Source organism: Staurois parvus, unplaced genomic scaffold, assembly GCF_062004578.1.
Source record: "Staurois parvus isolate SC_StPar_1 unplaced genomic scaffold, SC_StPar_1.0 ptg000021l, whole genome shotgun sequence".
NCBI lineage: Eukaryota > Metazoa > Chordata > Amphibia > Anura > Ranidae > Staurois > Staurois parvus.
In genome coordinates this window covers 9,536,468-9,563,859 of record NW_028317817.1, presented here as the reverse complement: position 1 = coordinate 9,563,859, position 27,392 = coordinate 9,536,468, and the positions used below count along the sequence as shown (strand labels likewise).

General features: G+C 39.9%; 1 protein-coding gene across 1 annotated transcript in view; it reads left to right on the top strand.

Annotated features, from left to right (window-relative positions):
- The window catches only part of LRRC3B (leucine rich repeat containing 3B), a 226,458-nt gene extending 204,601 nt beyond the window's left edge, over nucleotides 1–21,857 (top strand). The window contains exon 2 of the mRNA XM_089690874.1: nucleotides 17,259–21,857. Coding sequence (XP_089547000.1) covers nucleotides 17,403–18,182 — 780 coding nt within the window. The 5' untranslated portion in view covers nucleotides 17,259–17,402 and the 3' untranslated portion in view covers nucleotides 18,183–21,857. The remainder of the gene's footprint in view (nucleotides 1–17,258) is intronic.
- The last annotated feature ends 5,535 nt before the right edge of the window (nucleotides 21,858–27,392 follow it).

The following is a 27,392-nucleotide window of genomic DNA, read 5'->3' as shown; positions in this document are numbered from 1 at the left end:
TGAGCACAGGGCCCACTAGAGGACATCGGGCCCTCAGGCCACCCTCATGTAGTCTGTTTCTGATTGTTTGGTCAGACACATTCACACCAGTGGCCTGCTGGAGGTCATTTTGTAGGGCTCTGGCAGTGCTCATCTTGTTCTTCCTCGCAAAGGAGCAGATACCGGTCCTGCTTATGGGTTAAGGACCTTCTACAGCCCTGTCCAGCTCTCCTAGAGTAACTGCCTGTCTCCTGGAATCTCCTCCATGCTCTTAAGACTGTGCTGAGAGACACAGCAAACCTTCTGGCAATGGCACGTATCAATTCACCATCCTGGAAGAGATGCACTGCCTGTGCAACCTCTGTAGGATCCAGGTATCGCCTCATGCTACCAGTAGTGGCACTGACCCTAGCCACATGCAAAACTAGCAAAAAACAGTCAGAAAACATGAGTAGGGAAAAAAATGTCAGTGGCCTCCACCTGTAAAACCGTTCCTGTTTTGGGGATTGTTTCATTGTTGCCCATCTAGTGCACCTGTTGTTTTTGTCATTAACACCAAAGCAGCTGAAACTGATGAACAACCTACTTAACTGACCAAATAGATCAATATCGCAGGAGCTTAATTGAATTGATGCTATACTCTGATTAAAAAGTGTTCCTTCATTTTTTGAGCAGTATATACGTATATATATATAATTTTTTTTTCCCCTATCTCACATATAATTTTCCTCACCATAGCACACCTGTAACCATATGTATAATAGGCATGTGCTTTCGTATGGTTTTAACCTGCACTGCGATTTTAACATGTATTGGAGTGTGTTTCTTAATTTTTTTTTACATTTTATTAGAAAATATTTTATCAACATGAGCTGCAGTGCATTATGGCAGGGATTGAAATTTCCACTCTCCTGCTCGCCAATGGCGGGTGGAAATTATGGTGGGGGTGAGTGTGTCCCCCAGGGCCCTCTTGCTGAGCAGGCTTGGAGCTCAGGCTGGATCTGTCATTGGCACTGGGAGCCGTCAGACTGCTCAATAGCTGAGCGCAGTGAAAGCAAAGCAAGGAGTGTGTGCTGTGCTCTCTGCCTCCCCCTAGAGTGCAGTACCTGGATTTGTGAGTGAACAACGAAGTATTGTGTGTGTGTGTGTACATGTGTGTGTCTGTGTATGCATGTGCAATTGTACATGTGTCTGTGTGTATGTACATGTGTGTATCTGTACATGTGTCTGCGTGTTTGTACATGTGTCTGTGTGTATGTACATGTGTGTGTGCAGTGTGCATGTACATGTGTGTATGTACGTACATGTGTCTGTGTGTACATGTGTCTGTGTATGTATGTTTGTTTGTGTGTGTTTGTTGGTGGCGAGTAACTCTAAGGCCTGGCTAGTAGCAAAGGACTTGAAATTTTAAGCCCTGATTATGGCATGTCAGAATGCACTGCAGGAAAAAGCTCCTATTTATTTTCTTTAGCGAGTGTAACTCAAAAGACAAATTGTCTTATTCCATCATTGAGAATACTTTTGGCAGCACAGCTGAATGCAGCCTAATGATGCTAGCAGGGGCGGGACTGACAACTCATGGGGCCCCCGGGCAATAGGAGGTCACGGGGCCCCTGTGTCATTGCCCACACTCAAAAAAAGCCTATAAAAGGTACCAGGGGCATTTCATGGGGCCCCCTACTGACCCTGGGCCCTCGGGCAGTGCCCGAGTGCTCGAATGGTCAGTCCGCCCCTGGATGCTAGTGTGAAAGAGCCTTTAAACCACTGCACAATCCCTTTAAAGGTGACCATACAAAGGTGACCATACAATGAATATTCTCATTGTACAATCTTCCCTAGATCTACCTTCAACTATGTAGTATGAGGGCCTGCCTGATTGGATAGGAAGTAAAAGTCTTGTTTAGGTGTGTCCTTATATGTTATCGCTTGGGTAAATCTAAATTCAGAGTGTATAGTGTATTGCCAGCTTTATATAGTATTGACTTACAGATTTATTTCATATAACCAAGGCAGTTTTAAAACCTACAATATAAATATGGATCATACAATGTATGTGATGCTTTTTGTAGTACTTACCTTACAAATCATTAAATAGATGTTTTGCGCTTTCCTTTTGAGCCTTCACTATTCATATTGTTTTATTATGCGGCCTTTCAAATGACTCAGAAACTTGTCAGTGTTAACAAATATGAAATATTTCTAAAGCGCAGGGGAGATTAAAATCATCCATGTATGCTGCTTTTCCTTAGTATGGTGTACATGATAGAAACATGAGATCCTACAAGCATATAGTTAGCTTCAGTGCACCTGTCTGCCAATGTTAGTGTATTTGACTGTTTCTTACTTCCAGGGTGATTACCTGCAGACAAAATATGTTTCTTATGTTATTTTAATATCTCGGTCAAGGCCAATCTTTAAAACTGTAAAATGTTAAAGGTCAATTTGAGTTCCAAAGTTGGCATCTATTGATTTTTCTTGAAACATATCTTGCCAGAAATGCAGTGTTCTTGTCACTTTCTGTGAGCTGCACCAAAGATTATCTTCCTTCCTAGCTATCCTTTGTAAACTATCAATTGCCCTGTTCCTTATGTAATAGGGATTAAGGATATGGGCATCCTCGTAGCCCATGTCAGAAGAGCAGTCTAGGGTGCAGGGGCGGACTGACCATTTGGAAACTCGCGCACTGCCCTAGGGCCCGGGGTCAGTAGGGGGCCCAATGAGATGCCCCTGGTACCTTTTTCATAGGCTTTTTTGAGTTTGGGCAAGGACACAGGGGCCCCATGATTTCCTATTGCCCAGGGGCCCCATGAGTTGTCAGTCCGCCCCTGCTAGGGTGACAACCAAGGATTTCTCCATAGATACAGCGGAGAAGTGACGTAGCCACCCAAGAACAGGGAGTGAAGCCTAAAAAAAGAAAATGAAATGCAAAAAAAGAATAAAGCATAAAAAGCTTGAAAAAAATATCAAATGCAGCCATTACACTAAGGACTAATAACCCGGGATTGATTACACTTTTGGTTTTCGGTTTAGATAAATGTAAGACATGGTTCTCACCAGTGCATATGCACATGCAATTTCAGTCACACAGAATATCATGACAATAGAAAACTCATTGTTTTTAATGGTGGACGTTGACATCAATGCAACTCAGCACAGCACGATTCTGGAAAAGGGTCCTGTACCACTTTCAGTTCACATATATGCAGATTGGATGTGGTTTGATCTGCATCCAATCCGCATGACATATGAAATAACATTGCTTCTTATGGTGCCTGTTCACATGTCCGGTGCACTGGCAGTGCGGATTGAAAAAGAGTCATGTATGATTTCTGAGCAGTACAGTCCGGTTCAGGTATAGATTACAGGCTATTGACTTCTATGGAAATTGTTTCTAAAAACTTACCCCAGAGCAACACAGTGTCACTATGGTGATACTGCACTGCTCTGGTGACTTTATGTAAAAAAAAAAGAAAGAAAAAAAAGTCTAAAAATGTTTTAATTTCCATACTCGTGGAAACAGCAAGTGCTGTGGTTGTGATCATGTAATGGCTTGGTATTCTGATATCGCTGTATGTCAGTGCCACCAGCCATTGTCTCTGATCACTGTTACAGCAATACAATGTCACCTGACTAGTGCTGTCCCTAAGCACCGCCACATGAGTCAGGGTCCCTAATTACTGCCACACCAATCATATTATTATTATTATTATACAGTATTTATAAAGCGCCAATAGTTTGCTCAGCGCTGTACATTACAAAGGGGGACAGATCATGTGACAGAACCATAACAATACAATGCAAAACATGAGGGGATTGAGGGCCCTGCTCTTTCGAGCTTACAATCTAGGAGGGAGGGGATGGTGGCACAGGAGGAGATAGCTGTGGGGGATGGAGTGGTAGGAAGAGTGGAGGAGGTCGGCAAGTTAGCAGGGGGTGGGGTAGGCTTCCCTGAAGAGATGGGTTTTCAGGGTGCGCCTAAAGGAGAGGAGAGTAGGTGATAATCTGATGGGTTGGGGCAGGGAGTTCCAGAGGATGGGTGACACCCTGGAGAAGTCCTGGAGGCGGGCATGGGAGGAGGAGACCAGGGAACTAGAGAGAAGGAGGTCTTGTGAGGAGCGGAGTGTGCGTGCTGGGCGGTACTTGGATATTAGGTCAGTGATGTAGTACGGGGCAGTGTGGTGGACGGCTTTGTACGTCAGTGTTAGGAGTTTGAATCTGATCCGTTGCACAATCGGAAGCCAGTGGAGGGATTGGCAGAGGGGGGTGGCGGAAACGGAGCGGTTGGAAAGGTGAATGAGTCTGGCAGCCGTATTCAGGATCGACTGAAGTGGGGATAGCCAGCGGCGAGGCAGGCCAGTGAGGAGGGAGTTGCAGTAGTCGAGTCGTGATATGATGAGGGAGTGGATGAGCTGTTAATGGTTTCTGGAGTTAGAAACGCGCGTATTTTGGCGATGTTGCGGAGGTGGAGTCTGCACGAGTTTGTTAAAGATTGAACTTGGGGCTGGAAGGATAGGTTGGAGTCCAGAATTACACCAAGTACTCTGGCCTGCGGGGCGGGTTTGATGGTAGCGTTGTTGGATGTGATAGAGAAGTCAATGGGGGGTGGTGTCCGGGCTGGGGGGAAGACAAGAAACTCGGTCTTGGAGAGGTTCAGTTTAAGGAAGTGGAGCGACATCCAGTCAGATATGTCGCTCAGTAGGTGTGTGATTCAGGCAGAGACTGAGGGGGTGAGGTGGGGGGTTGAGAGATAGATTTGTGTGTCGTCGGCATAGAGGTGTTGTCCTTTATTACTGCCACACCAGCCTCAGTGTCCCTGATCACCGCCATACCAGCCTCAGTGTCCCCGATCACCACCGCACCGGCCATAGTGTCACTGTAAGGACTTCATTTGTACTTCATATGTTCACATGGGCAATGCTTTCTGAAAAGCAGTCAATGTTTGGAGAGCATTTGACAGACAGTGAGAAAGCAGTGTATCATCTCCTCACCATCTGCTTTAACCCCTTGGACCTGCACAAGCACCCCCATTCATTTGAATGGGCCGCAATAGATGGGTGGTACAATTTCTGTCACAGCTGTGAAGCAAAGCATTGCAGCTGTGGCATGTGTATACCCCAGCTAAAAGAGGTAGCAGTTGAGGGGCAGAAAAACTGAGACTCAACACTGATGTTTTACCCCCCTCCCAATTGTGAACAAGCCCTAATGGTGAAGCCAATCACCACCACACCAGGTACAGTGTCAGCAGATCAGTGTAGCTAGAATCAGCGTTCCTGATTGCCACCACACCAATGTAGCCAGCAACAGTTTTCTTAATCACCACTACACCAGTCCCAGTGTCAGCAGTGTAAACCAGCAACAGTGTAAACCTGATTGTCGCCACACCAATTCCAGTGCTGCCAGACCAGTGTAAGTCAGCGGCAGGGTTCCTGATTGCAGCCACACTAGTCCCCAGTGTCTCAAAAAATAGCACATCCTTCTTTTTTGTCCCAAGATTTCACATTGTAAAAATTAAGCACAAAAGTAAGTATTTAAATAAATTGAAGCTTACCAATTCTTAGATGTGATGGATGCATTAGTTTTCTTTTTTTTGGCTTTCTCTTCTATTTGCATCTGATGATCTGGCCAGCAAGTCTGGTTTTTTTTTTTTTAAAGATTAAGCTCTCTTGCAGATGAGATGAATCAGTTTACAGGGATTAGACAAACCATTTAGCACTGATAGGGGCAGTTACACTGATAAGGTTTTATTTAATTTATTTTAAAAAAAACTGTTTGCTGTAACTGATTATAAGGCCCCGGGCACATTTCACATAGCGGGAATTAGCGTTCCTGCTCCTGTGTTTGGTTGCGTGATTTTCACACAATTTCACATGTCACGCCTAGGGTAGTCCATTCACTTCAATGGGTTGCCCTATTAAATTTGTATTCCTAAAGAAGCGCCTGCTCTTTTTTGGGTGACATGCTTAGTGCAATATTGAAACATGCTTTTTGCCACAGTTGCTGTGTGATTCTGCCATGTGACTAGCATGGCAGAATCGCATTGTGTTTGGGATGCCATTAATGATAATGGCACCTAAACGCATGCCGTACATTTTTCCTCGATTTGGAATTGCAGCAATTCTGCCCATGATTCTTAGGCTTCATGCACACGGGGCGTTTTAATAACACTGTTAACGTTAGCTGTGTAGTCATGTTAAAACATGAGTTTTCAGCGTTTTTTAGCATTTTTACATTAGCGTTTAGCGGTGTTTTGCCATTCGTTTTTGCGCTTTTAACTTTTTTTGCTAAAAAAGTCCAAAAACCCCGCTTTGCCATGGTTTACCACATTTTACAACGTTGTTCAGCCTTAGAGCGCTTTTACAGCTAAAAAACTCCTCTAGAAACCCACTAGGTCTGGGGTTTTTTTCCAGCCAAAAAACGCTGATTACAGTCTATGTATGCATGAACACATAGGCAGGGGCGGACTGACAACTCATGGGGCCCTTGGGCAATAGGGGATCATGGGACCCCTGTGTCCTTGCCCAAACTCAAAAAAGCCTATGAAAAAGGTACCAGGGGCATCTCATGGGGCCCCCTACTGACCCCGGGCCCTCGAGTAGTGCGCGAGTTTCCAAATGGTCAGTCCGCTCCTGCACATAGGATAACATGCTGGGGGTTTACTGGCTGTAGAAAAAAGACAGCAAAAGCCAAGAACAGAAGTTGTAAAAACTTCCAGTGTGCACGAGGACTAAGTCAAATTTCACAGCCTAGTGTTTTTGGACCTGTCCAAAGGCAATGTAAGGGCAGTTGATTCATGTAGAATTTATGCCCTGGAATCCATCTGCCCTTAGCTCAGGCATGAGGGAAAGGGGGTGTGCTTTGAAGAAAACCCATCCTCCCCTCCTGACACTCCTAGGATATATGACATTATTTGGCTACGCCTGGAAATAAGGAAGAAATGTAAAAAACTAATTTCTAAAACGTGTAATTATGATATACTCTCCTAATTTCTAAGGATTAAAATAGTCAGTGCTGATTGAGAGAGTAAAGTTCCGCTTTCAGTAGGGACACAATTTCCACCACCTTTAGACAAAAATGGACACTTTACTTTTGTATACTTTACTTAGGGTTTTTAGGTCCCCCTATACATATGTGATACTACAGCAGCCCAGCTCAAGGGACCTTTCATTCTTTGTGAAACATCTGATTGATTATTTGCAATGACACTCTATAAAGCAAAGTAAACAACTGTGGCATTAGGTGCTGCCATTAAATACAAGTGGTGTCACTCGCCTGGGTTACTGTCTGCCCATAAGCAGGGCAGTATTTACAATAAGTCACAGGGGTAGATTTACCAAAACTGGTGCACTCAGAGTCTGGTGCAGCTGTGCATGATAGCCAATCAGCCTCTAACTTCAGCTCATTCAATTAAAATGTTACTAAACCCACAACAGTAAAATCAGTCTGTATAAGCAGTAAAGCATGCTTGTTATACTCATTGTGGACCTATGGAGCTAATCCTCCACATTGTGTAAAAAGGCTGTTTGGCCCTGTCTTCTCAGATCCTCCCCTTCTTCCACAGTCCCCAATTCATCTGCTGATAGAACAGAGACTTGGGGGCAAGCTTCACATGATCAGTTTAGTGTGTATTGCTGGAGATTTTTTTTTTCTTGTGGTGAGTGCATGTGATCAGCACAGGACCAATCAGCACTGTCCAGACAGAGGGTCAGGGGTCCTGCAGTCTCATAGGACAATCAGGGGAGAATGAAAACTCCTCCTACAAGCTTTAGCCAGTGACTGGACACTGATAGAAGTCACAAGACTGCTCTAACTGCTGATGAGAAAAGGTATTTTGCGGTTTAAAATAATTGCATTTCCATGTTGTGTGTAGTGTGGGAGACCAGATATAGGGAATGCAGGGCCCTGGGTTTAATAACACTTTACGCTTTGATAATAAAACCTGGAAACTCATTGTGTGCAGAGCTGCATAAGATTTTGCACTCACACAGTTTTAGTAAATTTCCAATACAGTGCATAATGTAGCAGGTTTTTATTGGGCAAAACACGAAGCCTCAACATTTACAAATTCTTTTCACTATCTTTTAAATCTCCAACTCCAGACATTTATTGCCAAAATCAACTTCTGAGAATATTCAGAATTCACTAACAGTGTATCTGACCTTCAGCTTAGCTCCTCTGGACCAGAGATGCCCGTAGCGAAAAGGAAGAAAAAGAAAAATAGCGCAGGGCAGACATGACTAGGTTAAGAGGGGGGGTAGGAAAGACAGGAAAGGGTGATGGGTGTGCAGGGTGGGGTCTTCGACACCTGGGTGTGGTTGGGAGGGTTGTCCAGATCAGTGCAGGAGGAGACAGCAGTGGTGCGGGATTCCCTCTCACCCTCCCTTGGGGTGTGTGTGGCTGTTTTTTCGATTCCTGGTTTTGTTTTGGTTCCAGGGGCAGTTGTTGGTCATTGGAGGTAGCACATACTTTTAAGCTAAAGCTAATGGTTGGGACCGATCGGTGGTATGGTGTGCCCGAGCGCATTTCGGTTAACTGAGGTTTAACTGGAAGGTGGAGGTTCTGCACTACGGATGGTATGTTTTGTCTTCAAGCCGGTGCGTTGCGGCTGGAGGCCACAGGGGGATATCGGTCTTTGTTTGGTGCCTTCGAAGACCAACAACCTCTGCTGTATGTTTCTGTTTTAAGGAATGTTTTTGTGTATTGAAGTTGAATTGTTAATAAAAGGCCGTATTGGCCATTTTTACTCCAACGGTGTTATGTTTTTCCTTTATTGGTATGTTAAGGGCAGGGGCGGACTGACAACTCATGGGGCCCCCGGGCATTAGGGGATCATGGGGCCCCTGTGTCCTTGCCCAAACTCAAAAAAGCCTATGAAATAGGTACCAGGGGCATCTCATGGGGCCCCCTACTGACCCCGGGCCCTCGGGCAGTGCCCGAGTTTCCAAATGGTCAGTCCGCCCCTGGTTAAGGGGGTATGTGAGAGTGAGATGGTGGTGTAGGGGGTCTTAACTAGCATATCTCTTATGCACTAGTCATGTATTTGAGCTGCTTCAAGTGGATTTTGCATTCCCATAAACTTGTATGGGCTCTTACAACTAGCTCCCACAGAGCTTGTCTATACACATTATATTGTTTATTTACTCCACCATATATATTCTCCCACTTTCATCTATGAATTTTAAGACCTGTTGAATTTGACTACAAAATGTGTTGTCTTTCAGTTTGGAACCCCATGTAATGGTCTCAAGATTAGAGTCCAACTTTTAAGCTGGCCATGCACTGAGCAACATTCAGCCAGTTACTAATCAATCAGCTGAAATTCAATCAGTTGGCAGCCTTGTGGCACCACTGCACCCCAGAAGAGCGGGCAGAAAATTATTAACTGAACAGCCCCTGCACATAAGCAGATGGGGGTACTATTTGTGTATTCTGACCGCTGGTGGTGCCAACTGTCGGAATACAATAGCCACATCTAGAGATTTACTCCATCTGTACTGTTTAACAAGAATTGAGGAATCTGTTAGATTTCCTTTGTTCCCCCCTGCAGGCTGATCTAAAAAAAATCTAATGGTTTGTGGTCAATTTAAGATGCATTTCTTTGCCAACTGAGGTGTCATGGTCCCTGGAGTAGTCTCGAATACATAAAAAGCATGAGAGGGCTACAAATACTTGAATGAGTTCAGTAAAAATTTATTCCATCAATACATTTGTACAAATCAACCTCACTAAAGTGAATTGCACAATGTAATGATATGATCCAGTACCTTGAACTGGCAGTCAATTAAAAGAAAACCTTTTTTAATTTACTGCCAATATTTAGGTACAAAATGTTATTACTATTTTATGGATTGTTAATCATGTTATTTAGTCGATTTTGCAGGTGAACGTACTACTATACTGTGCCAATAATAATTATGCAACTTCACTTTCATATATCTAGAGTGTGTATATATATATATATATATATATATATATATATATATTCTGGCTGAAAAAAGTCCTTCCAGTTCAACCATTAAAAAAAAAAAAAAGTTCTAATCCTATACCCACAGAGTTGATCCAAAGGGAGGCAAAAAAACCCAGCAAAGCATGATCCAATTTGCTCCTGCTGGGAAAAAAATGCCTTCCTGATCCCCCAAGAGGCAATCGGATATTCCCTGGATCAACTTTACCTATAAATGTTAGTATCCAGTTATATTCTGTGTATCCAAGAAAGAATCCAGGCTTTTTTTAAAGCAATCCACTGAGCTGGCCAGAACCAACTCTTGAGGGAGTCTATTTCACATTTTCACAGCTCTTACTGTGAAGAAACCTTTCCATGTTTGGAGAATAAATTTATTCTCCTCCAGACGTAAAGAGTGCCCCCTTGTCCTCTGTGATGACCTCAGGGTGAATAACTCTACACCGAGTTCACTTTATGAACCACTGATGTATTTATACATGTTGATCATACCCCCCCATAATCTCCTCTTCTCAAGAGAGAATAAATTGGGTAAATATAGTCATGGCCAAAAATATTGGCACCCCTGTATTTCTTTCAGATAATGCACCACTTCACCCAGAAAATTGTTGCAATAACAAATGTTTAAGCATTCTCATGTTTATTTCTTTTGTTTGTATTGGTATGACACAAAAAAGTGGAGAAACAAAAAGCCAAATTTGACACATCCCACGCAAACCCCCAAAAATGGACTGGACAAAATTATTGGCACCCTCAATTTAATATTTAATAGCACACCCCTTGGAAAAAATAACAAATCAATTGTTTCCTGTAACCATCAATACGTTTCTTACATCTCTATACTGGAGACCACTCTTCTTTCACCAACTGCTCCAGGTCTCTCAGATTGGAAGGGTTCCTTTTCCCAAGTGCTGCTTTGAGATCTCTCCACAGGTGCTCTATTGGACTGAGATCTGGACTCATTGCTGGCCAGTTCAGTACTCTCCAGCACTTTGGAACCATTTCTGGGTGCTTTTTGACATGTGCTTTAGGATATATATATATATATATATATATATATATATATATCTTAGGTGTAGGTATAGATATTTATTTGAGAGATATGTCTTTGCTGGGTATATTTAGGTATAACATCATTGGTAATAAACAGATTCATACCTGACGTGCGAATCTTACACACAAAGCAGCTGTCAAATATTTTTTTAAAACTATATGTAACATTATACTATGTGTTACTATATCAAAACTATTCGGCTGTACCAGATAGATAACTGAATGAGGACACTTGGCTCGCAGTTTTGGTGGGTTCCCGAAATTCAAAACTTCAGTTCAGCGGGGGGAAAAAAAGGAAAAAAAAGAAGCAAGATTCATGAGGCAGCATCCCGAATGCCTGCAAACCTCATTTCACATTTGTGTGAAGAGCGATCAATGAGGGATTCCTTTTTAGAGTGGTGGTAAACAGCAGGTAGTGTGAAAGGAACCTCATATTGTTTCTCTCAATCCCTGTAATTGATAATTTTGAAGGATAGTTTAGCCTGTAGAAGGAAGTGGAAAAACAAGGGATCTACTGACAGGAACAAAGGAAGTGGAAAAACAAGGGATCTACTGACAGGAACAACAGATAATAACATATTACAATTGGGATTTTATGTTAATACTACTGACTACAGAGTACTGACAGAGTGCATCTTATACAGTGTGTTGTTTTTTTTATTTTGCCCGTAGTTTTATCTTTACCTCCTATTTAGATTTATAATCTGCTCCTAATTGTATTTACATTTCTTGCATCATCAGTACTGGACTGGGTTTTCTGTAAATGTGAAGTCACCCTTGTAGTACCAGCGTCTGCTAGAAGGTGGCAGTATTCCATGGCCCCCAGTTATTTCAGCTATCATTTATGAACAATGGTTCATATGGCAGGTTTTCAAAAGGAACAGGAAAAATGCATATGCAAATATTGATCACAGTGCATTGAACTGTGGAACTAATGTGTCTGTCTAATATCTTTGGAGCACATGGTGAAGAAACATAAAGAAGAACATTACTGTCATCACTGGAATTTAATTAACTAGAACAAACATTTGGAAGCTTCATAAATCCATATGGCTTCCTTGTGACCAAACACAATATTTCTGCATGCTGCAAAAGCAAGCATAACAGAACCCTGCAACACTGGATTCCTATGCTTCACTCCTTTTTATAATAAAACAACAGGCTTTGTGAAAGCAATATTGTCACCTATGAAGGAAGATTACTAGGTTATTGAGCAAAGAAGACAATGCAGAAATCAATTTTTATATTCATGTTACCACGTTACGTAATCAGCAGTAGGAAGTTGTTTTTTTTCAGCCTTTATTGAAACCTCTGGTAGCTGTATATACATTACAGTGCTTGAATTCTGCTGAGTTTTAAAGCATATATCATATTTTTAAAACATAATAACACTTATCCATGTATTAACCACCTGCCCTCCTGAGGATTTACCCCCCTTCCTGACCAGGCCATTTTTTACGTTACTTTAACTGACAATTGCACGGTCATGCAACACTGCACCCAAATTAAATTTACGGCCTTTTTTGACCCACAAATTGAGATTTCTTTTGGTGGTATTTGATCGCCTGTGCGTTTTTTAATTTTTTTTGCTATAAAAAAAACTGTCAATTTTGAGAAAAAAAAACATTTTTGACTATTTTCTATTAAACATGTCCAGTAAAAACATTTAAAAAATCAAATTTCATCATAAATTTACACCAAAATGTATTCTGCTACATGTCTTTGCTAGAAAAAATCCCAATACATGTAAATTAATTGGTTTATGTGAACGTTATAGCATTTACAAATGACAGTATATATACTGGGATTTTTTTTCATTTTAAATTTTTACTGGTAATGGCGGCGATCAGCGACTTATAGCGATACATGCGCCGCACATTCTGACATGGGGGGAACTGACTTGGTGTCACTGACATCCCCAGTGACACCAATATAGTGATCAGGGCTAAAAAAAAGCAATGACACTGTACTAATGGCACTGGGCAGGAAGGGGTTAACACGAGGGGCGATCAAAGGGTTAACTGTGTGCAGGGAGTATTTTACTAGGGGGTGTCAATGTGCTTCTCTGTAATCACACTGCTCTGGATGGCTGTGCTATGCACAGCCATCCAAAGCAGTGTGCTCCTGCTGACAGGGAGGAAGACTGTTAGTAAGCAAAATAGTCCTCCTCCCCGTTGGAGATCTTCAGAAATCACGAGGCGCTGGTGAGTAATTATTGGCCAGGACCCAGTAATTGATAGCAGCAGCCATATATATCATGTATATATATATATATACGTGATTTTGCGCACCCAGGAAGCCGTTAAATAGACCTTAGAAAATTGCTACATGCCCAAATGCTATTTCTCAAGAGACAGGTTTTTTTTAAGGCCAGACTTCTAAATTAATATATGTTATAATTTTCATTTATTGTGACAATCTGCCATTTTTTGGGAGTAGTACAATTTTTCTGAGTGATGTTTATACAGTACGTTTTGTAATAATACAGTTATGTTTACGTGCACCTGCACTGCAACATACCTAAGGTGTGTTGTTTTCCAATTTTGTTGGACCTAAGCAAGTCATTATATTTACCCTCCATTTACTGTATATCAGACTATTTTATATTTTGACAGTTTTTGACCCATGTTTCTAAATCCATTCCTGTGAATGCTATGAGGTTTAAAAGAGCTGGGTTCTGGTATTTTCTGACAGCATGCATAGTTGTAAAGGCAGAAGAGCAGTTAAATCATTGAGAAAACAAATATTATGATACATAGATTAAAGAACATTTAAACTTAAAGTGTTATGAAAGGCATTTTTTTAAAATAACAAACATATCACACTTATCCACTATTTGTAATAGTTTTGTACAGCCCCACGGAGATCTGCCATTGCTTGGGTCCCAATCTGGCGCCTTTGGGCCCCTTTCTCCTGCCAAGTGTCTCCAGAGCAAGCAACTTGCTAGGGGGCACCCAACAATCTCACTCCTGAGCCACTGCTCTGCTTGTCCATTCACACACACAGCTGTGGCTTGTCCCGGCCCCCTTTCTGCTCATTGGCCCACTGGCTCTGATTGACAGTAGCCAATGGCTCCCGCTGCTGTCACAGCTAATGTGCGGGGTGAGTCTGTAGAGAGCTGAGGCGATCGCTGGATCGCAATGGGCCTCAGTTATTAAGAGAGCTGGGGGGGGGGATTTTGTTGCACACAGAAGGTTTCTTTTACGTTCATGCATAGCATGCATGAAGGTAAACACCTTGAGCCTTTACAAACACTTAAAACCTATACCATATAGGGTTTTTTTTCCTTCTTTACATTACATTCTTTGTAATATATCCTTCTGCCTTTATCAGTCAGTTCCTGTCTACATACATGTTCCCCAAAATCAGTTGGATGTTATTGGTCAGAATTAGCTTCAGTGGACCCTGACCAGAGGTGGACTGACCATTTGGAAACTTGGGCACTGCCCAAGGGGCCCGGGGTCAGTAGGGAGCCCCATGAGATGCCCCTGGTACCTTTTTCATAGGCTTTTTTGAGTTTGGGCAAGGACACATTGGCCCCATGATCCCCCATTGCCCGGGGGCCCCATGAGTTGTCAGTCCACCCCTGACCCTGACTATGAAATGTGTGATGGCTTGGTCACTTGGTGGTCTATTTATAAAACATTTGTTGCATGAATGTAAGAATATTTGTGCAAGCAGAACAAAATGTCACTGTAATCAATTCCTGTATCATCAATTCTATCTAGTGGCCAAAATACAATATAGTTTTCCCGAATGGACTCAATAAGAAAACTATATTGCATTTTGGCCCTAGAAGGAGCTGATAATTCAGGCATCAATCGCTTAGAAAACATACGGTGTCATTCTGTTCAGCTTGTATGTATGTTTCTGACATTTTTGCAATAGATGTTCTTATAAATGGATGCCTCAGAGTAACCTTCAGGGGTGTATGTGATAAGGTGACAACATGGGCAAATTTGTGAGAGAACAGGGACCTTTGGGACAGGAGCACCAGGTATTATTTTAGTGAAATCTGCAGATATAAAAAAATTAAAAACCACTTTTGAAAACACAGCAACAAGTTAAGTTTAAATGAGGTTTGGGTCTACTTTAAGCAGATTATTATAAAAGCAATAAGGCAACTGCAGTCATAGTTGTGTTGCCAGAATAAAGGTTTTAGTATTGAAAATAGTTTTATCATTTATATTGGAGAGTCTGGGAGTCTTCTAATGACTTTATAATGGGGGCCTCATAATTTACAGCTATGCTACAGTGTGTGATACATGACTTGATATTTGTAAAGGGTGAGTGACCAGTCTGAGCATATTGGAACTATTTTTAAGTAAATCTGAATTGTAATCATTCCCTTTGGATTGTAAACAGGGAATAGACCTTTTAGTACATATGTGAGCCGTAGGCTAGGCAATGAGAAGCTTATATTGTGTGTTCCCAAGGCTGTATTTAAAGATTATTCCACCCTAGACACATGACAACACCCCCTTCCATTCTAAATACCTGTCATACTATGATTAAAATATTATATAAATTAAAACCAGGGTGTGCTATTGAAGGCAGCATGTCATCTGATCTATATGCATCTATCTGATGATTGTACTCATTTTATCCCTCAGATCTTGCACCATTTTTGTTGCCCATCTCTGCACTCATTCTATCAATATCATTTTGCAAGCAAGATCTACAGAATTGGGCGCAGTATTCTACATGGTATCTAGCTTCCTATTATAGAATTTGGACCTCCTTCTTCCTGCTGATAATCCCTCCAGTAAGGCATCATAAAGCTTTCCGCGTTTCCCATTACACATTGTGCTTATTTTTCAATCATCTTAAACAGCCTTTCTCAACTTTTTTATACAGAAGAACCTTACAATTATTTCCAGGTCTAGGGAAATCCTGCTAAAGAAAATTCATTAGTGGTCAGTGGGGAAAATGCCCCTTGCATTGGTGGTCAGATAGAAGAACTTGGTATACTTACAGTAGTGGTCTGATTGTCACCCTTACAGACAGCTAAAGAGGTCTCTGGTGTTATGCTCCTGGTTTTGCCAAGTGGTGTTGGCTCTGGAATTATGCAAGCATTATTAAATGAGAGGTCAAACTGGTAGAACCTTAGGATTCCATAGAACCCTGGTTGAGAATGGCTGATCAAAAATAAGTTTCCCCAAATCTTTTTCTTTTACAGGTTTTAAAGGTCAGCCTATATACATAAATACAATGTAAATAGGAATTCCAATTAAATATGAGCCTCAGATGGTTGGATTACCCACTTTTTTTATGCTTTACACTAGTGATGTGATCACCTTGCTAAAACTGCTGGATCTATACCCTATTAAATCCATTGCAAAACTAAGCAAGGGGGTCTTAACCCTTCTGATGCATTCTTTGTAATGTAAAACATATGAACCAGGAGATATGTTGAGGAGTGAGAGATAGACTGTCTCATAATGGCTGTGGCAGAAGAATGAATGTGCAAACTCTGGTGCAGAGATCTCACTTTGGGAGTCTCCAAATGATTTGGATCTGTACCGGTGTAGAACCAGAACTGGTACTTTAAATTTAGAGGGCCAGCCACCCAAAATGAATGTGAAATTGTAAAGCCCTAATGAATAAGGTTGCTTTCCAGTCTGTAACCAGGAATGGCTTGAGGAAAGGTTAAAGAGACCCTGTCACCAGACCATCTATTTCAACAAAAACAATTCTCATATGATTATAGGGGCATTTACTGTCATTCATGAATATAATTTAGCTGTAAAAGCTTTGCCTTTGTGTAGACATCCAAAAACCCCAAGACTGCTGCTGGTCACCATCATCTTAGATGTCCCAGGAGACACATTCTCATTCAAATTAAACTATATAATATTCCCAGTCATGTCTCCCCCAGCTGCTCCATAAAAGTTTATGTTGGAAAGTGAGGGGACTGATAGAGTAGCTGAGCCAGCACAGACAGTAATTAGACATTCCCAGAAGAGGAGAGGGCTATGATGTGAAAGGGGCTGTGCAAGGAAACTGACTCTTTCTGGAATAGTTTAGTGCTCTACCAAGTTCAAAGGTGCATTACAAGTGAAAAATGATTTATGCAAAGGAAAAACACTACATGTTAGCAATTGAAATATTTGGTTTTACATGCATTTACCTGCAATTTGTTGGCAGCATTGTCTCTTTTAATACGTAACTGCAAAAATGTATATACAGTATGTGCATGAATTTTTTTCCTCTTTATTGAATACAAGAATAAGAATTATAATTATCAGTCCTTTTTTCTGTGTTTCAGATACTTCTCGTGAGCTGATGTCCACCCCAGTTAACCTTTCAGTGAAATATAAAACAATGAAGGTGCGGATTTGCTCTGGGGCATCCTTTACTGCTTCTTTTGGGTAAATGAGGAGTAGTCATGTTATTATGCTGACATCTAAGCATGAATTTGGTAGACCTGTGGCTAACACGCTCTCTCTCCATGTGTCTGCTCCTACAAAGCTTTGTTCTGATGATACTGTGTTTTCATTCTGCCAGTATGTGTCCCAAAGGCTGCCTTTGCTCTCTTCACGGAGGCTTAAATGTCAGCTGCAGTAATGCCAATCTCAAGGAAATACCTAGAGACATTCCCCCTGAAACTGTTTTACTCTATCTAGACTCCAATCAGATAACTTCTATTCCTAATGAGATTTTCAAAGATCTTCATCAACTGAAAGTTCTCAACCTATCCAAAAATGCTATTGAATTTATAGATGAACACTCTTTTAAAGGAGTGGCAGAGACCTTGCAGACACTGGACTTGTCAGATAACCAGATTGTAAGTGTCCATAAAAATGCTTTTAATAACTTGAAGGCTAGGGCCCGGATTGCCAACAACCCTTGGCATTGTGACTGTACTCTACAGCAAGTTCTTCGGAGCATGGCATCTAACCATGAAACCGCCAGCAATGTCATCTGCAAAACGGCTGTACTGGATGAACATGCAGGAAGGGCATTTCTGACTAATGCTAATGATGCTGACCTTTGTAATCTTCCCAAACGGACAACAGACTATGCCATGTTGGTCACTATGTTTGGCTGGTTCACCATGGTGATTTCCTATGTGGTATACTATGTACGGCAAAACCAAGAGGATGCAAGAAGACATCTAGAATACTTGAAGTCCCTGCCGAGCAGGCAAAAAAAACCTGATGAAGCTGATGACATTAGCACTGTGGTATAGTACTTAAGGCAGGCTTAGGCAACTTATGGTTCTGCCAGAGATCTACAGAAGGACTTTAAATCAAATTTTGGTATTAGAACGGCGCTCATTAGAACAAACTAGGTTTAGTTCTAATGTTTGTTGTAAACCCTTTTGCCTTTTTAAAACAATTTACAGTAGCTACATTTTTCTGCCACTGTTAAGCAAACAATACAAGATAACCTTTGTTTGAATGATACATGGTTGTCTCTTTGATGGTATTCCAATCAACATAACTAGTATGTACTCATTACTTAGAATGCATTTCACTATTTAATAACAAAATATTTATTTTTTTAATTTCAAAGAAAATAAAAGCTTAACTTTGAACTGTGCAACACTTAGTAATCTTAATCTATTGTTCTTTAGAACACAATGAATGACTGGGTTACCTTAGTTATTTTTATAGGTTAGTAACCATTATGCAAAATTGGTATTGGTTTAATACAAATATACAATGGGCTGGAGCAATGTGGGCAGAAATAAATATAAAATATGTTGTTTTATGATTAGATTTTTTTTTTCCCTGGTTAACTATATAACTATAAACTGGACAATTTATTACTGGTGTGTAGAGCTTTATAGAAAGCATATTATAGACTGGCATGCTGTATCATTATGGGTGGTTACACAAATGTGTGTACAAAGATGCAAAGCACCCGATTAGTGGTTCTTAATGTGGAGATTGAATTCCATGTGACCTGTCTCCCTAAAGATTATTTGTATTGGTGCTTCTCTTCCTCTTAGTATAATTACCCATCTGGCATAACAGTTCCTTCTGGCCCCTGCAAAACTAAGTATCTAAGGTAGGATTCCATTGCATCTACATGGAAGAGGTGAAGTCTTGATGCTAGGTAAAATGTCCATGCTAGGCAAAAAGTCCATGCTAGGTAAATGTCCAAAAAGTCTGTAGCAGTAGAGTAAAATCACTAACAATTACATGTATACACAGAACTATGGTTGTATTTTCATACTGTAGGTAAGCATGCACCACAAAGGATGGTAAAGAGAGTTGTTCCTTATGGGAGTTAAGAGGAGGAGGAGGATAATCACAGTGTAAGCTATACATTTCTTCCTGTGGTATAATGATATATTTTATATTTGAAACCTAACCATAATTCTTATTCTTTCCAAGCTTCTAGCCTGCAGTAAGGATGCTTTCTAGCTAGTACACAATCAGTCAAGTGAGTAGATAGCCCATCCTAATATGATGATGAGCATTTTTTTTTTCTTTCAGTTGATCATGCTGTGATAACACTACTCAAGTGTCAGAAATTAATGTGCACATTTCTTGTTTTGAGTCTGCTATGACACTGCCTTTGGCCACAAGAACAGGTCTGAGATTTAACAACTGTGTATATGCAGCTTATAGACAGGCAATAGTGGACTTGTTCACCCACCTGTCTTTGCACCAGCTTGAAAGTGTCCTCCTGCAGGCTAGTTGGAGATCCAAATTGTTTTGGTGCCGAAGTTCCACTCTAGAAAGTGCAAAAATATCTTTATATTTTGTAATCATTTTTCTTAGAGCAACGCTAGACAATGCCTTCTGCTAGAAAGTAAAGCAATGTATTCTCCATCTATTGGTATAATTTGTTCTAGACTCCACAGTTGTCACTTTTTAATTACCACTATTACCAAACAGAAATCATAAGAAAATGTGCTGGTAAGATAAAATGTTAAATAAAATTAGCTATACAATGAAAGCTAAATATAAATGCGTCATTGTGCCTCAGGAAGAACATTTATTTCATGATAGCTATTCTTTAAGGCCACATTCATATGAGCTGTCGAGGGCGGTTACTGGCAAGAATCAGTGGATTCCTGCTGGCAGAGATAAATGCTGAATGCACACAGTGTGTGTTAACAGCCAGAACCAACAGTGGAAGCTATCAGATTTCAATTCTGTACAAATCAATGCCTGGCGTCACTGCTGTTCGCATGTAACCACTCATCCAAATCGTTACTTGTGAAACAAGCCTCTGGCCGACCCCAGACACAGATAGTTTGCATCCAAGGACAGCGTTTCAATGGCATATCTAGTCGCACACAAATTGGCTACTGCTAATTGGTCAGTTTGTACAGCACAGAGTGCAGCTGCATCCAGAGGCAGCATTTATCTACCTATGAACGCAACAAACTATCCGCCCCCAGCTGTCTGCGTATAGGTGGCATGTGATGTGACTCTTGACCCAGGTGGCATTTTACCAAATAAAACAGGTGGTCCCCTTCTAAAAAAGTTGTGTGTATAGAAATTGATAAATTCAACCTTTAGCATAACCAGCTAAAAGTTGAAATCTGAAATTTTAATGCAGGAAGTAAGTGTGAAGCACTGTAGACAGCTGTAACATAAAACAATTTAATCATTGCTCCACATGGTCCCCAAATTAGGATGGCCATAGATGGCTCATATTACGGCTGATACCTAGAAAACCAGGAGCCATGAATTGACCTGCAAGCACCATCTCATTGGATGGGTCACTGTTCAACCAATAGTCTTCCACCTTGCTTAGTCACCGTGGCTGCTATATAAAAGAGCTTGCAGTGGAGACCCCTGTTTAGAAGACTTCTACTCTGTTTGGATAGGGAAATTAATTTACTTTTTCTTGTTTAGCCCATAGGTTGACCAAAAGAAAATCAAGGTGTGTATGGCTATCTTGATTCATCAAGGTGTGTAAGGGGAAAATATCTGTAAGATAGTTTTAGCTGCTATCTCATAGAAATATTTCAGAACTCACTGTATAATGAAAATTTTAATCTGGTTAGATGCCTTGAGACACTCTGATACGACTTTCCCGTGGACACTGTTAGTAACAAAATCCCAGTTTACTTGTATAGATTGGTATAAAGGGTGTGATCACACAGATCACATGCACTCTTTCCTTCAGTCACAGAGATCTCAGTGAATAATAAGTTTAGTTCATATCAAGACGATCAACGTCATGTATCAAAGTGCCAGAACTGATCAGGATTTTCAATACACCAAGTTCACATCGATACAGACCCAAAAATGTTGCAAGTCATTTTATTCATGGTAGTACCATTGCACAGCTCTGCTATGGCAGTCCCTGAATTGCCATAGTAAAGCTACCCTAGTGGAGCATGCCAAAATATTGGCTGATGTATGATTAATGTCCCAAAGTAATATAGGCATGAGGCCCCACTTCCTATCGAGTCTTACCCCCTTTTTCCAGCTTTGCCATGGCTGGTGCAAAAAGTTGCATGCCCATTACACAGGTAGGATGACGCACTGTATATGAACTGTCATTTCTTGCAGAGCAGACAAGTCATACACGTACCACAATAAAATAAGATATGTGAATATATCTGAGACAGGTTTGTACTGTAGAGTCAAGTAGATTTAGAAATGATTTGGAAAGGAAAAACTCTTAGTAATATATTTAGCTTTACACAGATTTTATATACTGCCCTGAAAATTGCTAAAAGAAAACATCACCAGTGTCTTAAGCCACGTAATATCTAAAAACTCACAAAATGGTGAGGAAGCCTACTATTATAACGCCTATGTTTTCCCCAGCAGGAAACACATAATATTTGGGGAACAATTTCTAATGTGCCCTTCACATGCTATGTGTACTAAACAATTATAGTAATGCAAGTTTCATGCATTTTTATCAATAAAAAAAAATCTTAACATAATGTTTGGTGTTGTATTTCTTCTTTTAACTTGTGTTACAATTGATGTTTCTTTCCATACTTGTACTGGATGTAGTATCATTTTTTGTAGTCTGATACCTTGTAGTTACTGACATAATCCATACAACATTTGAAAGTTGGGATAATCTAACAAAACATTTACTAAATGCTCTAAATTTTGAAAGGACATTTTTTTTGGTTCTAAATGGGTGAAACTTATTTAAAAATGTGGCACAAAAAGATATGAAAACTCTTCAAGGTAAGTGGCTCATCACACGCTCCACTGCAAAATCCCTGTCTGGCTCATTACACTCCAGCAAATCATGCAGAGAAGGAAATGAATCTTCACACCCCAAGCTGCAGCAACTTTTGCATTGAAATGTTTTGCACTGAAGAAAGTGAAACATGTCAGAGGTGATCCTTGCTACTATTCAAGTAAGAAAAGATGCTGCAGGCCAGAGTGCAGTTATTCATTTGCTTTTATGACTCATAAAAAGGTGTTTTGCTTTCCTGAATGTGGATGTGATTGGGTGGAGCTGCCATTACCAATGTCATTGTTGTTTTTTGGATACTGGTAAGAAAAACATACTAGTGGCTTTGGCACTGATGACTAAATGACGTATTAGAATTAATATACTAAAAGAGTAGAGAATATTTTCTTAGATTAGTGAATAAGTTAAAGCTACTATATGTTTATGTTTATGTGATTCATTTGATCATGCAAATAAAAAAAAATCTACTTATTTCCTTAAATTTATTTTGCACATATTTAGGCATGCAGAGTGAACACAACTTCATGAATCTAGGAAAACACTTCACTTTCTTGTGAACATTTTAAAAAAAAAGCAGGCTTGGATAATTCAAGTTGCTATTAATATTGCATATATATTACAGATGCAGCTATCATTTAAAAAAAACGTAAAGTATAACTAAAGGCTTTTTTTTTTCTTTATAAATTGGAAAGGGAACCCCTGTCAGTTTTTATTGCTGTCTGTGACCCTTAATGGAGGTTCACCCTCTCTATTTGACCTGTTTACCAAAGTTCAAAGTGAAAGTAAAAGAAAATCTAAAATTTTGGGGATGCTATTTCTGGTGACCTGGGTGTCCCCAAGCAATTTCCTTAATTTCCAGGGATTTCCTCTCAGTTCCTGCTTGGCTATGGGACATAAAGTGAACGGAAATTCCACAATGGAACAAAGATCACAAAAAAAAAGAAATCTGACATCTGTTATAACCCTTCCTTGCTCTATCCAAAATGGGAAAAAAAAGGTATGACTACAGTTCTACTTTAAAGTTCAGTAGAGTGATTCTGCTACAAACAGTAGGTCACCAGTGACAGAATCATACAAAGTCAACTTATCATCTTTGATGTCGACATTAGGTAAAGCGTAATTGTACTTTTGGTGATTTGCCAGCATGATATCAGCCTAACACAGTACTAGGAAATCAGAAGAGTAAAGCACATCAGCAAACCTTGGTTAAGTGAATATTCCCTAGGATGCCAAATAATCAGCATAATTATACTTACTCTGCAGGCTCATAGCATCATGCATGTAACATCTGTAAATTTGTTACAATTAAATTATGTAATGTAGTTTAAATTTTAATAGATTTTTTAAAATCATGCCACATTCAATACATCAGTCAGAAGAGTTGTGGGCTAAAACTAAATTAATGTATCATTTGGAGATTGTTCAACAAAAACTGTAGGCAATATCTTTCAACATATAATTTTATATTAAATATTGACTTGAAAACCCCTACGTATTAATAGTAAAACTGATTTGATATAGAATGCAAGTCAGGGACCTCATCCTAGCACCAGAGTCTTTGTTAGTATATTTAAAAAACAAGGATACCAATATTTAACAGTTATTGCATTAACTTTAAAAGCTCATATACAAATGTTTATAGTCAGTGTTAGGCCTAGTTATAGATGGAAACAGCGGAATCACACAATAATAGACGTTTGACACGGGTAGGGGTCAGGCCTGGAGACCAGAAACTATAGCAGTACACACTGACTGGCAAGATAAGTACACAATCAGGTCACCCTGTTGGATGGCTCACCCAAGGCATGAGGTCGAAGCACTAACTGGTCTTCACCAGGGCTCCTGGTGGCGGAGATGGGTTTTGCTGCTTGCTTGTACCAGGTCGCAGTCCTCAGGGGGTAAGTAAGCTGGGGTATGATGGCAGATGTAGCCAGTAGGAATCATGCAGAAGTGTAAACAAACCAAAGGTTGGTAACAAGTGGCTGCAGGTTGGGATCAAGCGAAAGCATAGTCAAGAAGCAAGTCTGGAAATGAGTGCTGGTGAAGATACAGATGGCATCAGGAGAGAAAGGAGCAAGATATTGGCTGCAAAGAGCAGAATAATCTGGCAAACAGGAAGTGTCATGGCTTGAATCAGGAAGTTCATGGGAAGAGCAAAAGGTTCAAGGGTCACCAGAATCAAGAGAGCCTTGTTTCTTGTGGCACAGTGAGAAGAGACACCACCAGACACTGCAGAGGTTCCAGGTTAAGATCTGGATCCTGACACTGTTTTTGCTGCTACCAATCACTCATTACCTTTAAACAATGGTTTGATTAACCCATTGCCGCCAGAGATTTTGGTCATAGTGAAATCTGAAAAGAAAAATCTTTAAAAAATCGAAAAAAATATAATAAAAAATTAAAAATAATAAAACAATTAAAAAGAAATTTAAAAAAAATTATAAATTTTTTTTCATACTGTCACCAGTGTCCCTGATCACCACCATGCCAGTTATATGATGACGCTGTACTGCACTGGTGACAGTATGTAAAAAAAAAAAAAGTGAAAATCATTTGTTAAATTTCTTCATTTTCCGAAAAATTATGACAAAAAAAATTACAACTTCAAAAAACTCAACATGCCTGTTATGCAATACGGCGGACTGTCTACTTTGCAAAAAGGGGTAATTTGGGGGAAATCTGTACTGTTCTGACATTCTTGGACCTCAAGAAATTAGATTGGCTGTCAGTACTTCAGGACTGATCAATTTTCAGATATATCCCATAGTTAGTGAAATCTATAACTTTCCTGCAGACTAAATAATACATCCTAATTTGGGTTATTTTCATCAAACACATGTAGCAGAATACATCTTGGCCTAAATTTATGAAGAACAATTATTTATTTGCAAATTATTATAACAGAAACAAAGAAAAACATGTTTTATTTAAAACTTTTTGGTATTTTTTTGTTAATTTAGCAAAAAATAAAAACCCCAGCGGTGATTAAATAACACCAAAAGAAAGCTCTAGTTGTGTGAAGAAAATGACAAAATTTTAGTTCGGGTACAGTGTTGCATGACCACGCATTTGTCATTCAAAGTGTGAGAGCGCTGAAACCTGAAAATTGGCCTGGACAGGAAGGGGGTAAAAGTGCCTGGTATGGAAGTGGTTAAAGTATATCTAAAGCCAAAGGTTTTTTTATTTTCATTAGTTGTGAATAGGGTATGGAAGAAATAAAATCCCTGCCAGATTTCCCTTTTCTTCTTGTCATGGAAACACATTAGGAAATAATAGGAAATCTCTCCATCTGAAAAGGTGTTGCAAATGAAAGCTTTACCTTCTATTTCCTTTCCTGAACAATGACAACTGTAACTATTTGAATTTTTGTATCACTTTCTGTCTTGGCAGGGCCAGATTTGAACTTTTTTCTCCCCTAGGCCCGCTACCCCTGAACACACATACAGCATATGAAAAAATAATTTTGCAACACTTACATTTAAAAAAAAATGAATGCAATCACAAGCATAAACATTCCTGCAGAGAGAACATGCTGTAAGTATTGGATTGACACATTTAGAAACATGTCCACAGAGACAATATTAGTACTATACTGTTGCATTCAGAAACATATCCGCAGAGATATAACCAGTACTATATGGACACATCCAGAAACATACCAGCAGACACAATCAGAATCATACTGACAAAGCCAGAAACAGGGCTACAAACACAATCAGTACCGTACTGACAGAGCAAGAAGTATGTGCACAGAGACAGAGTACAATAATCATACAGCCAGAAATATGCTTCCTGAAAGCCTGGGCCGCCATGTCCAAGGTCTACTTCTAGGTGCAGCCGCGCTGGCAGGCTATATGGTGATTTAAGGTCCTAACTTACACGTTGTAGATGTGCCAGCTAAGCAGCATCATTTTTCTCAAAATATTTTTAAACAATTGATATGAAACAGTTTCTAACTTTCATTCTCCCAGTGCAACATAGAAGAATGAAAAGGATATATAATTGGTTCTTATAGGCAACATATGAAGAGCAACAACTTTCTGCTCTCCATGTGTTAGTATTATTGACTCATTGGGTAGGATTATGGCACACACTGGCACACAAAATTGCACACACTTTCATTGAACCAATAAGTTTTTGATTCAAATTTTATTTGAATTGCCACAATGTCAATATATGGCATCATATGTGACCTTTGCAGTGGCATATAACCAGATTTATTAACGCCAATTAATCAAAGCCTCACTACCTATCACAGTTTTGGAGGCCCTAAAATTGCAGGATAGTAGAACCCCCCAAATGACCCATTTTAGAAAGTAGACACCCCAAGGAATTTGATAAGAGGCATGGTTAGTATTTTTCAGATATTATTTTTGTCGCAGGGTTTTGAAAAAGAAAAAAGAAAAGAAAAAACAAATTTTTGTTCTCTTTCTTCATTCTCTACAAACTTGTGGCAATAAATGAAATCTACGAAAGACTCACCATACCTCGAAAGGGAAGTGTGTGTGTGGGGGGGGTGCTTCTACAGTACTATCCTGGCAATAAAGGGCCTACATTAAAAGCTTATGCCACACATCGCCCACTCTTCTGACCACTTGAAGAACTAGTCTTTTCTGACATTTTTTTGTTTACATGAAAAAACATTTTTTTTGCTACAAAATTACTTTGAACACCTAAACATTATATATTTTTTTAAAGCAATGGACCTAGAGAATAAAATGGTGTGTGTTGCAATTTTTTGTCACACAGCATTTGCACGGCAATTTTTCAAACGCTAATTTATGGGACAGAATACACTTTTTGGAATCTTAATGTACAAAAACACAATATATTGCCAAACTGTTTGATAAAATATAAAATCTGATGTTATGCCGAATAAATAGATACCAAACATGCCCTAAAATTGCACACACCCATGCAACGACATCAAACTATGGAAATTTTTATTATCAATAGACGAAGCTTTAAAAGCCACTTTATATTTACACAGGAGGTCTAGTGCTAAAATTACTGCCCTCAATCTGAGTTTCATGGTGATACATCACATGCATGCATGGTGCAATCTCTGTTTACATACTGACATGGTACCAACACTTGCATTCACTTTTACAAGCACGGGAGGGGGGGCTGGGGTGATTTTTTTTTAAATTTAAATTTTGATTTTTTTTTTTGTTTACACTGTCCCTTTCTCTTTTTTTGATCACTTTTATTGTTTTCACAGGGAATGTAAATATCCCCTGTGATAGCAATAGACATTGACAGGTAC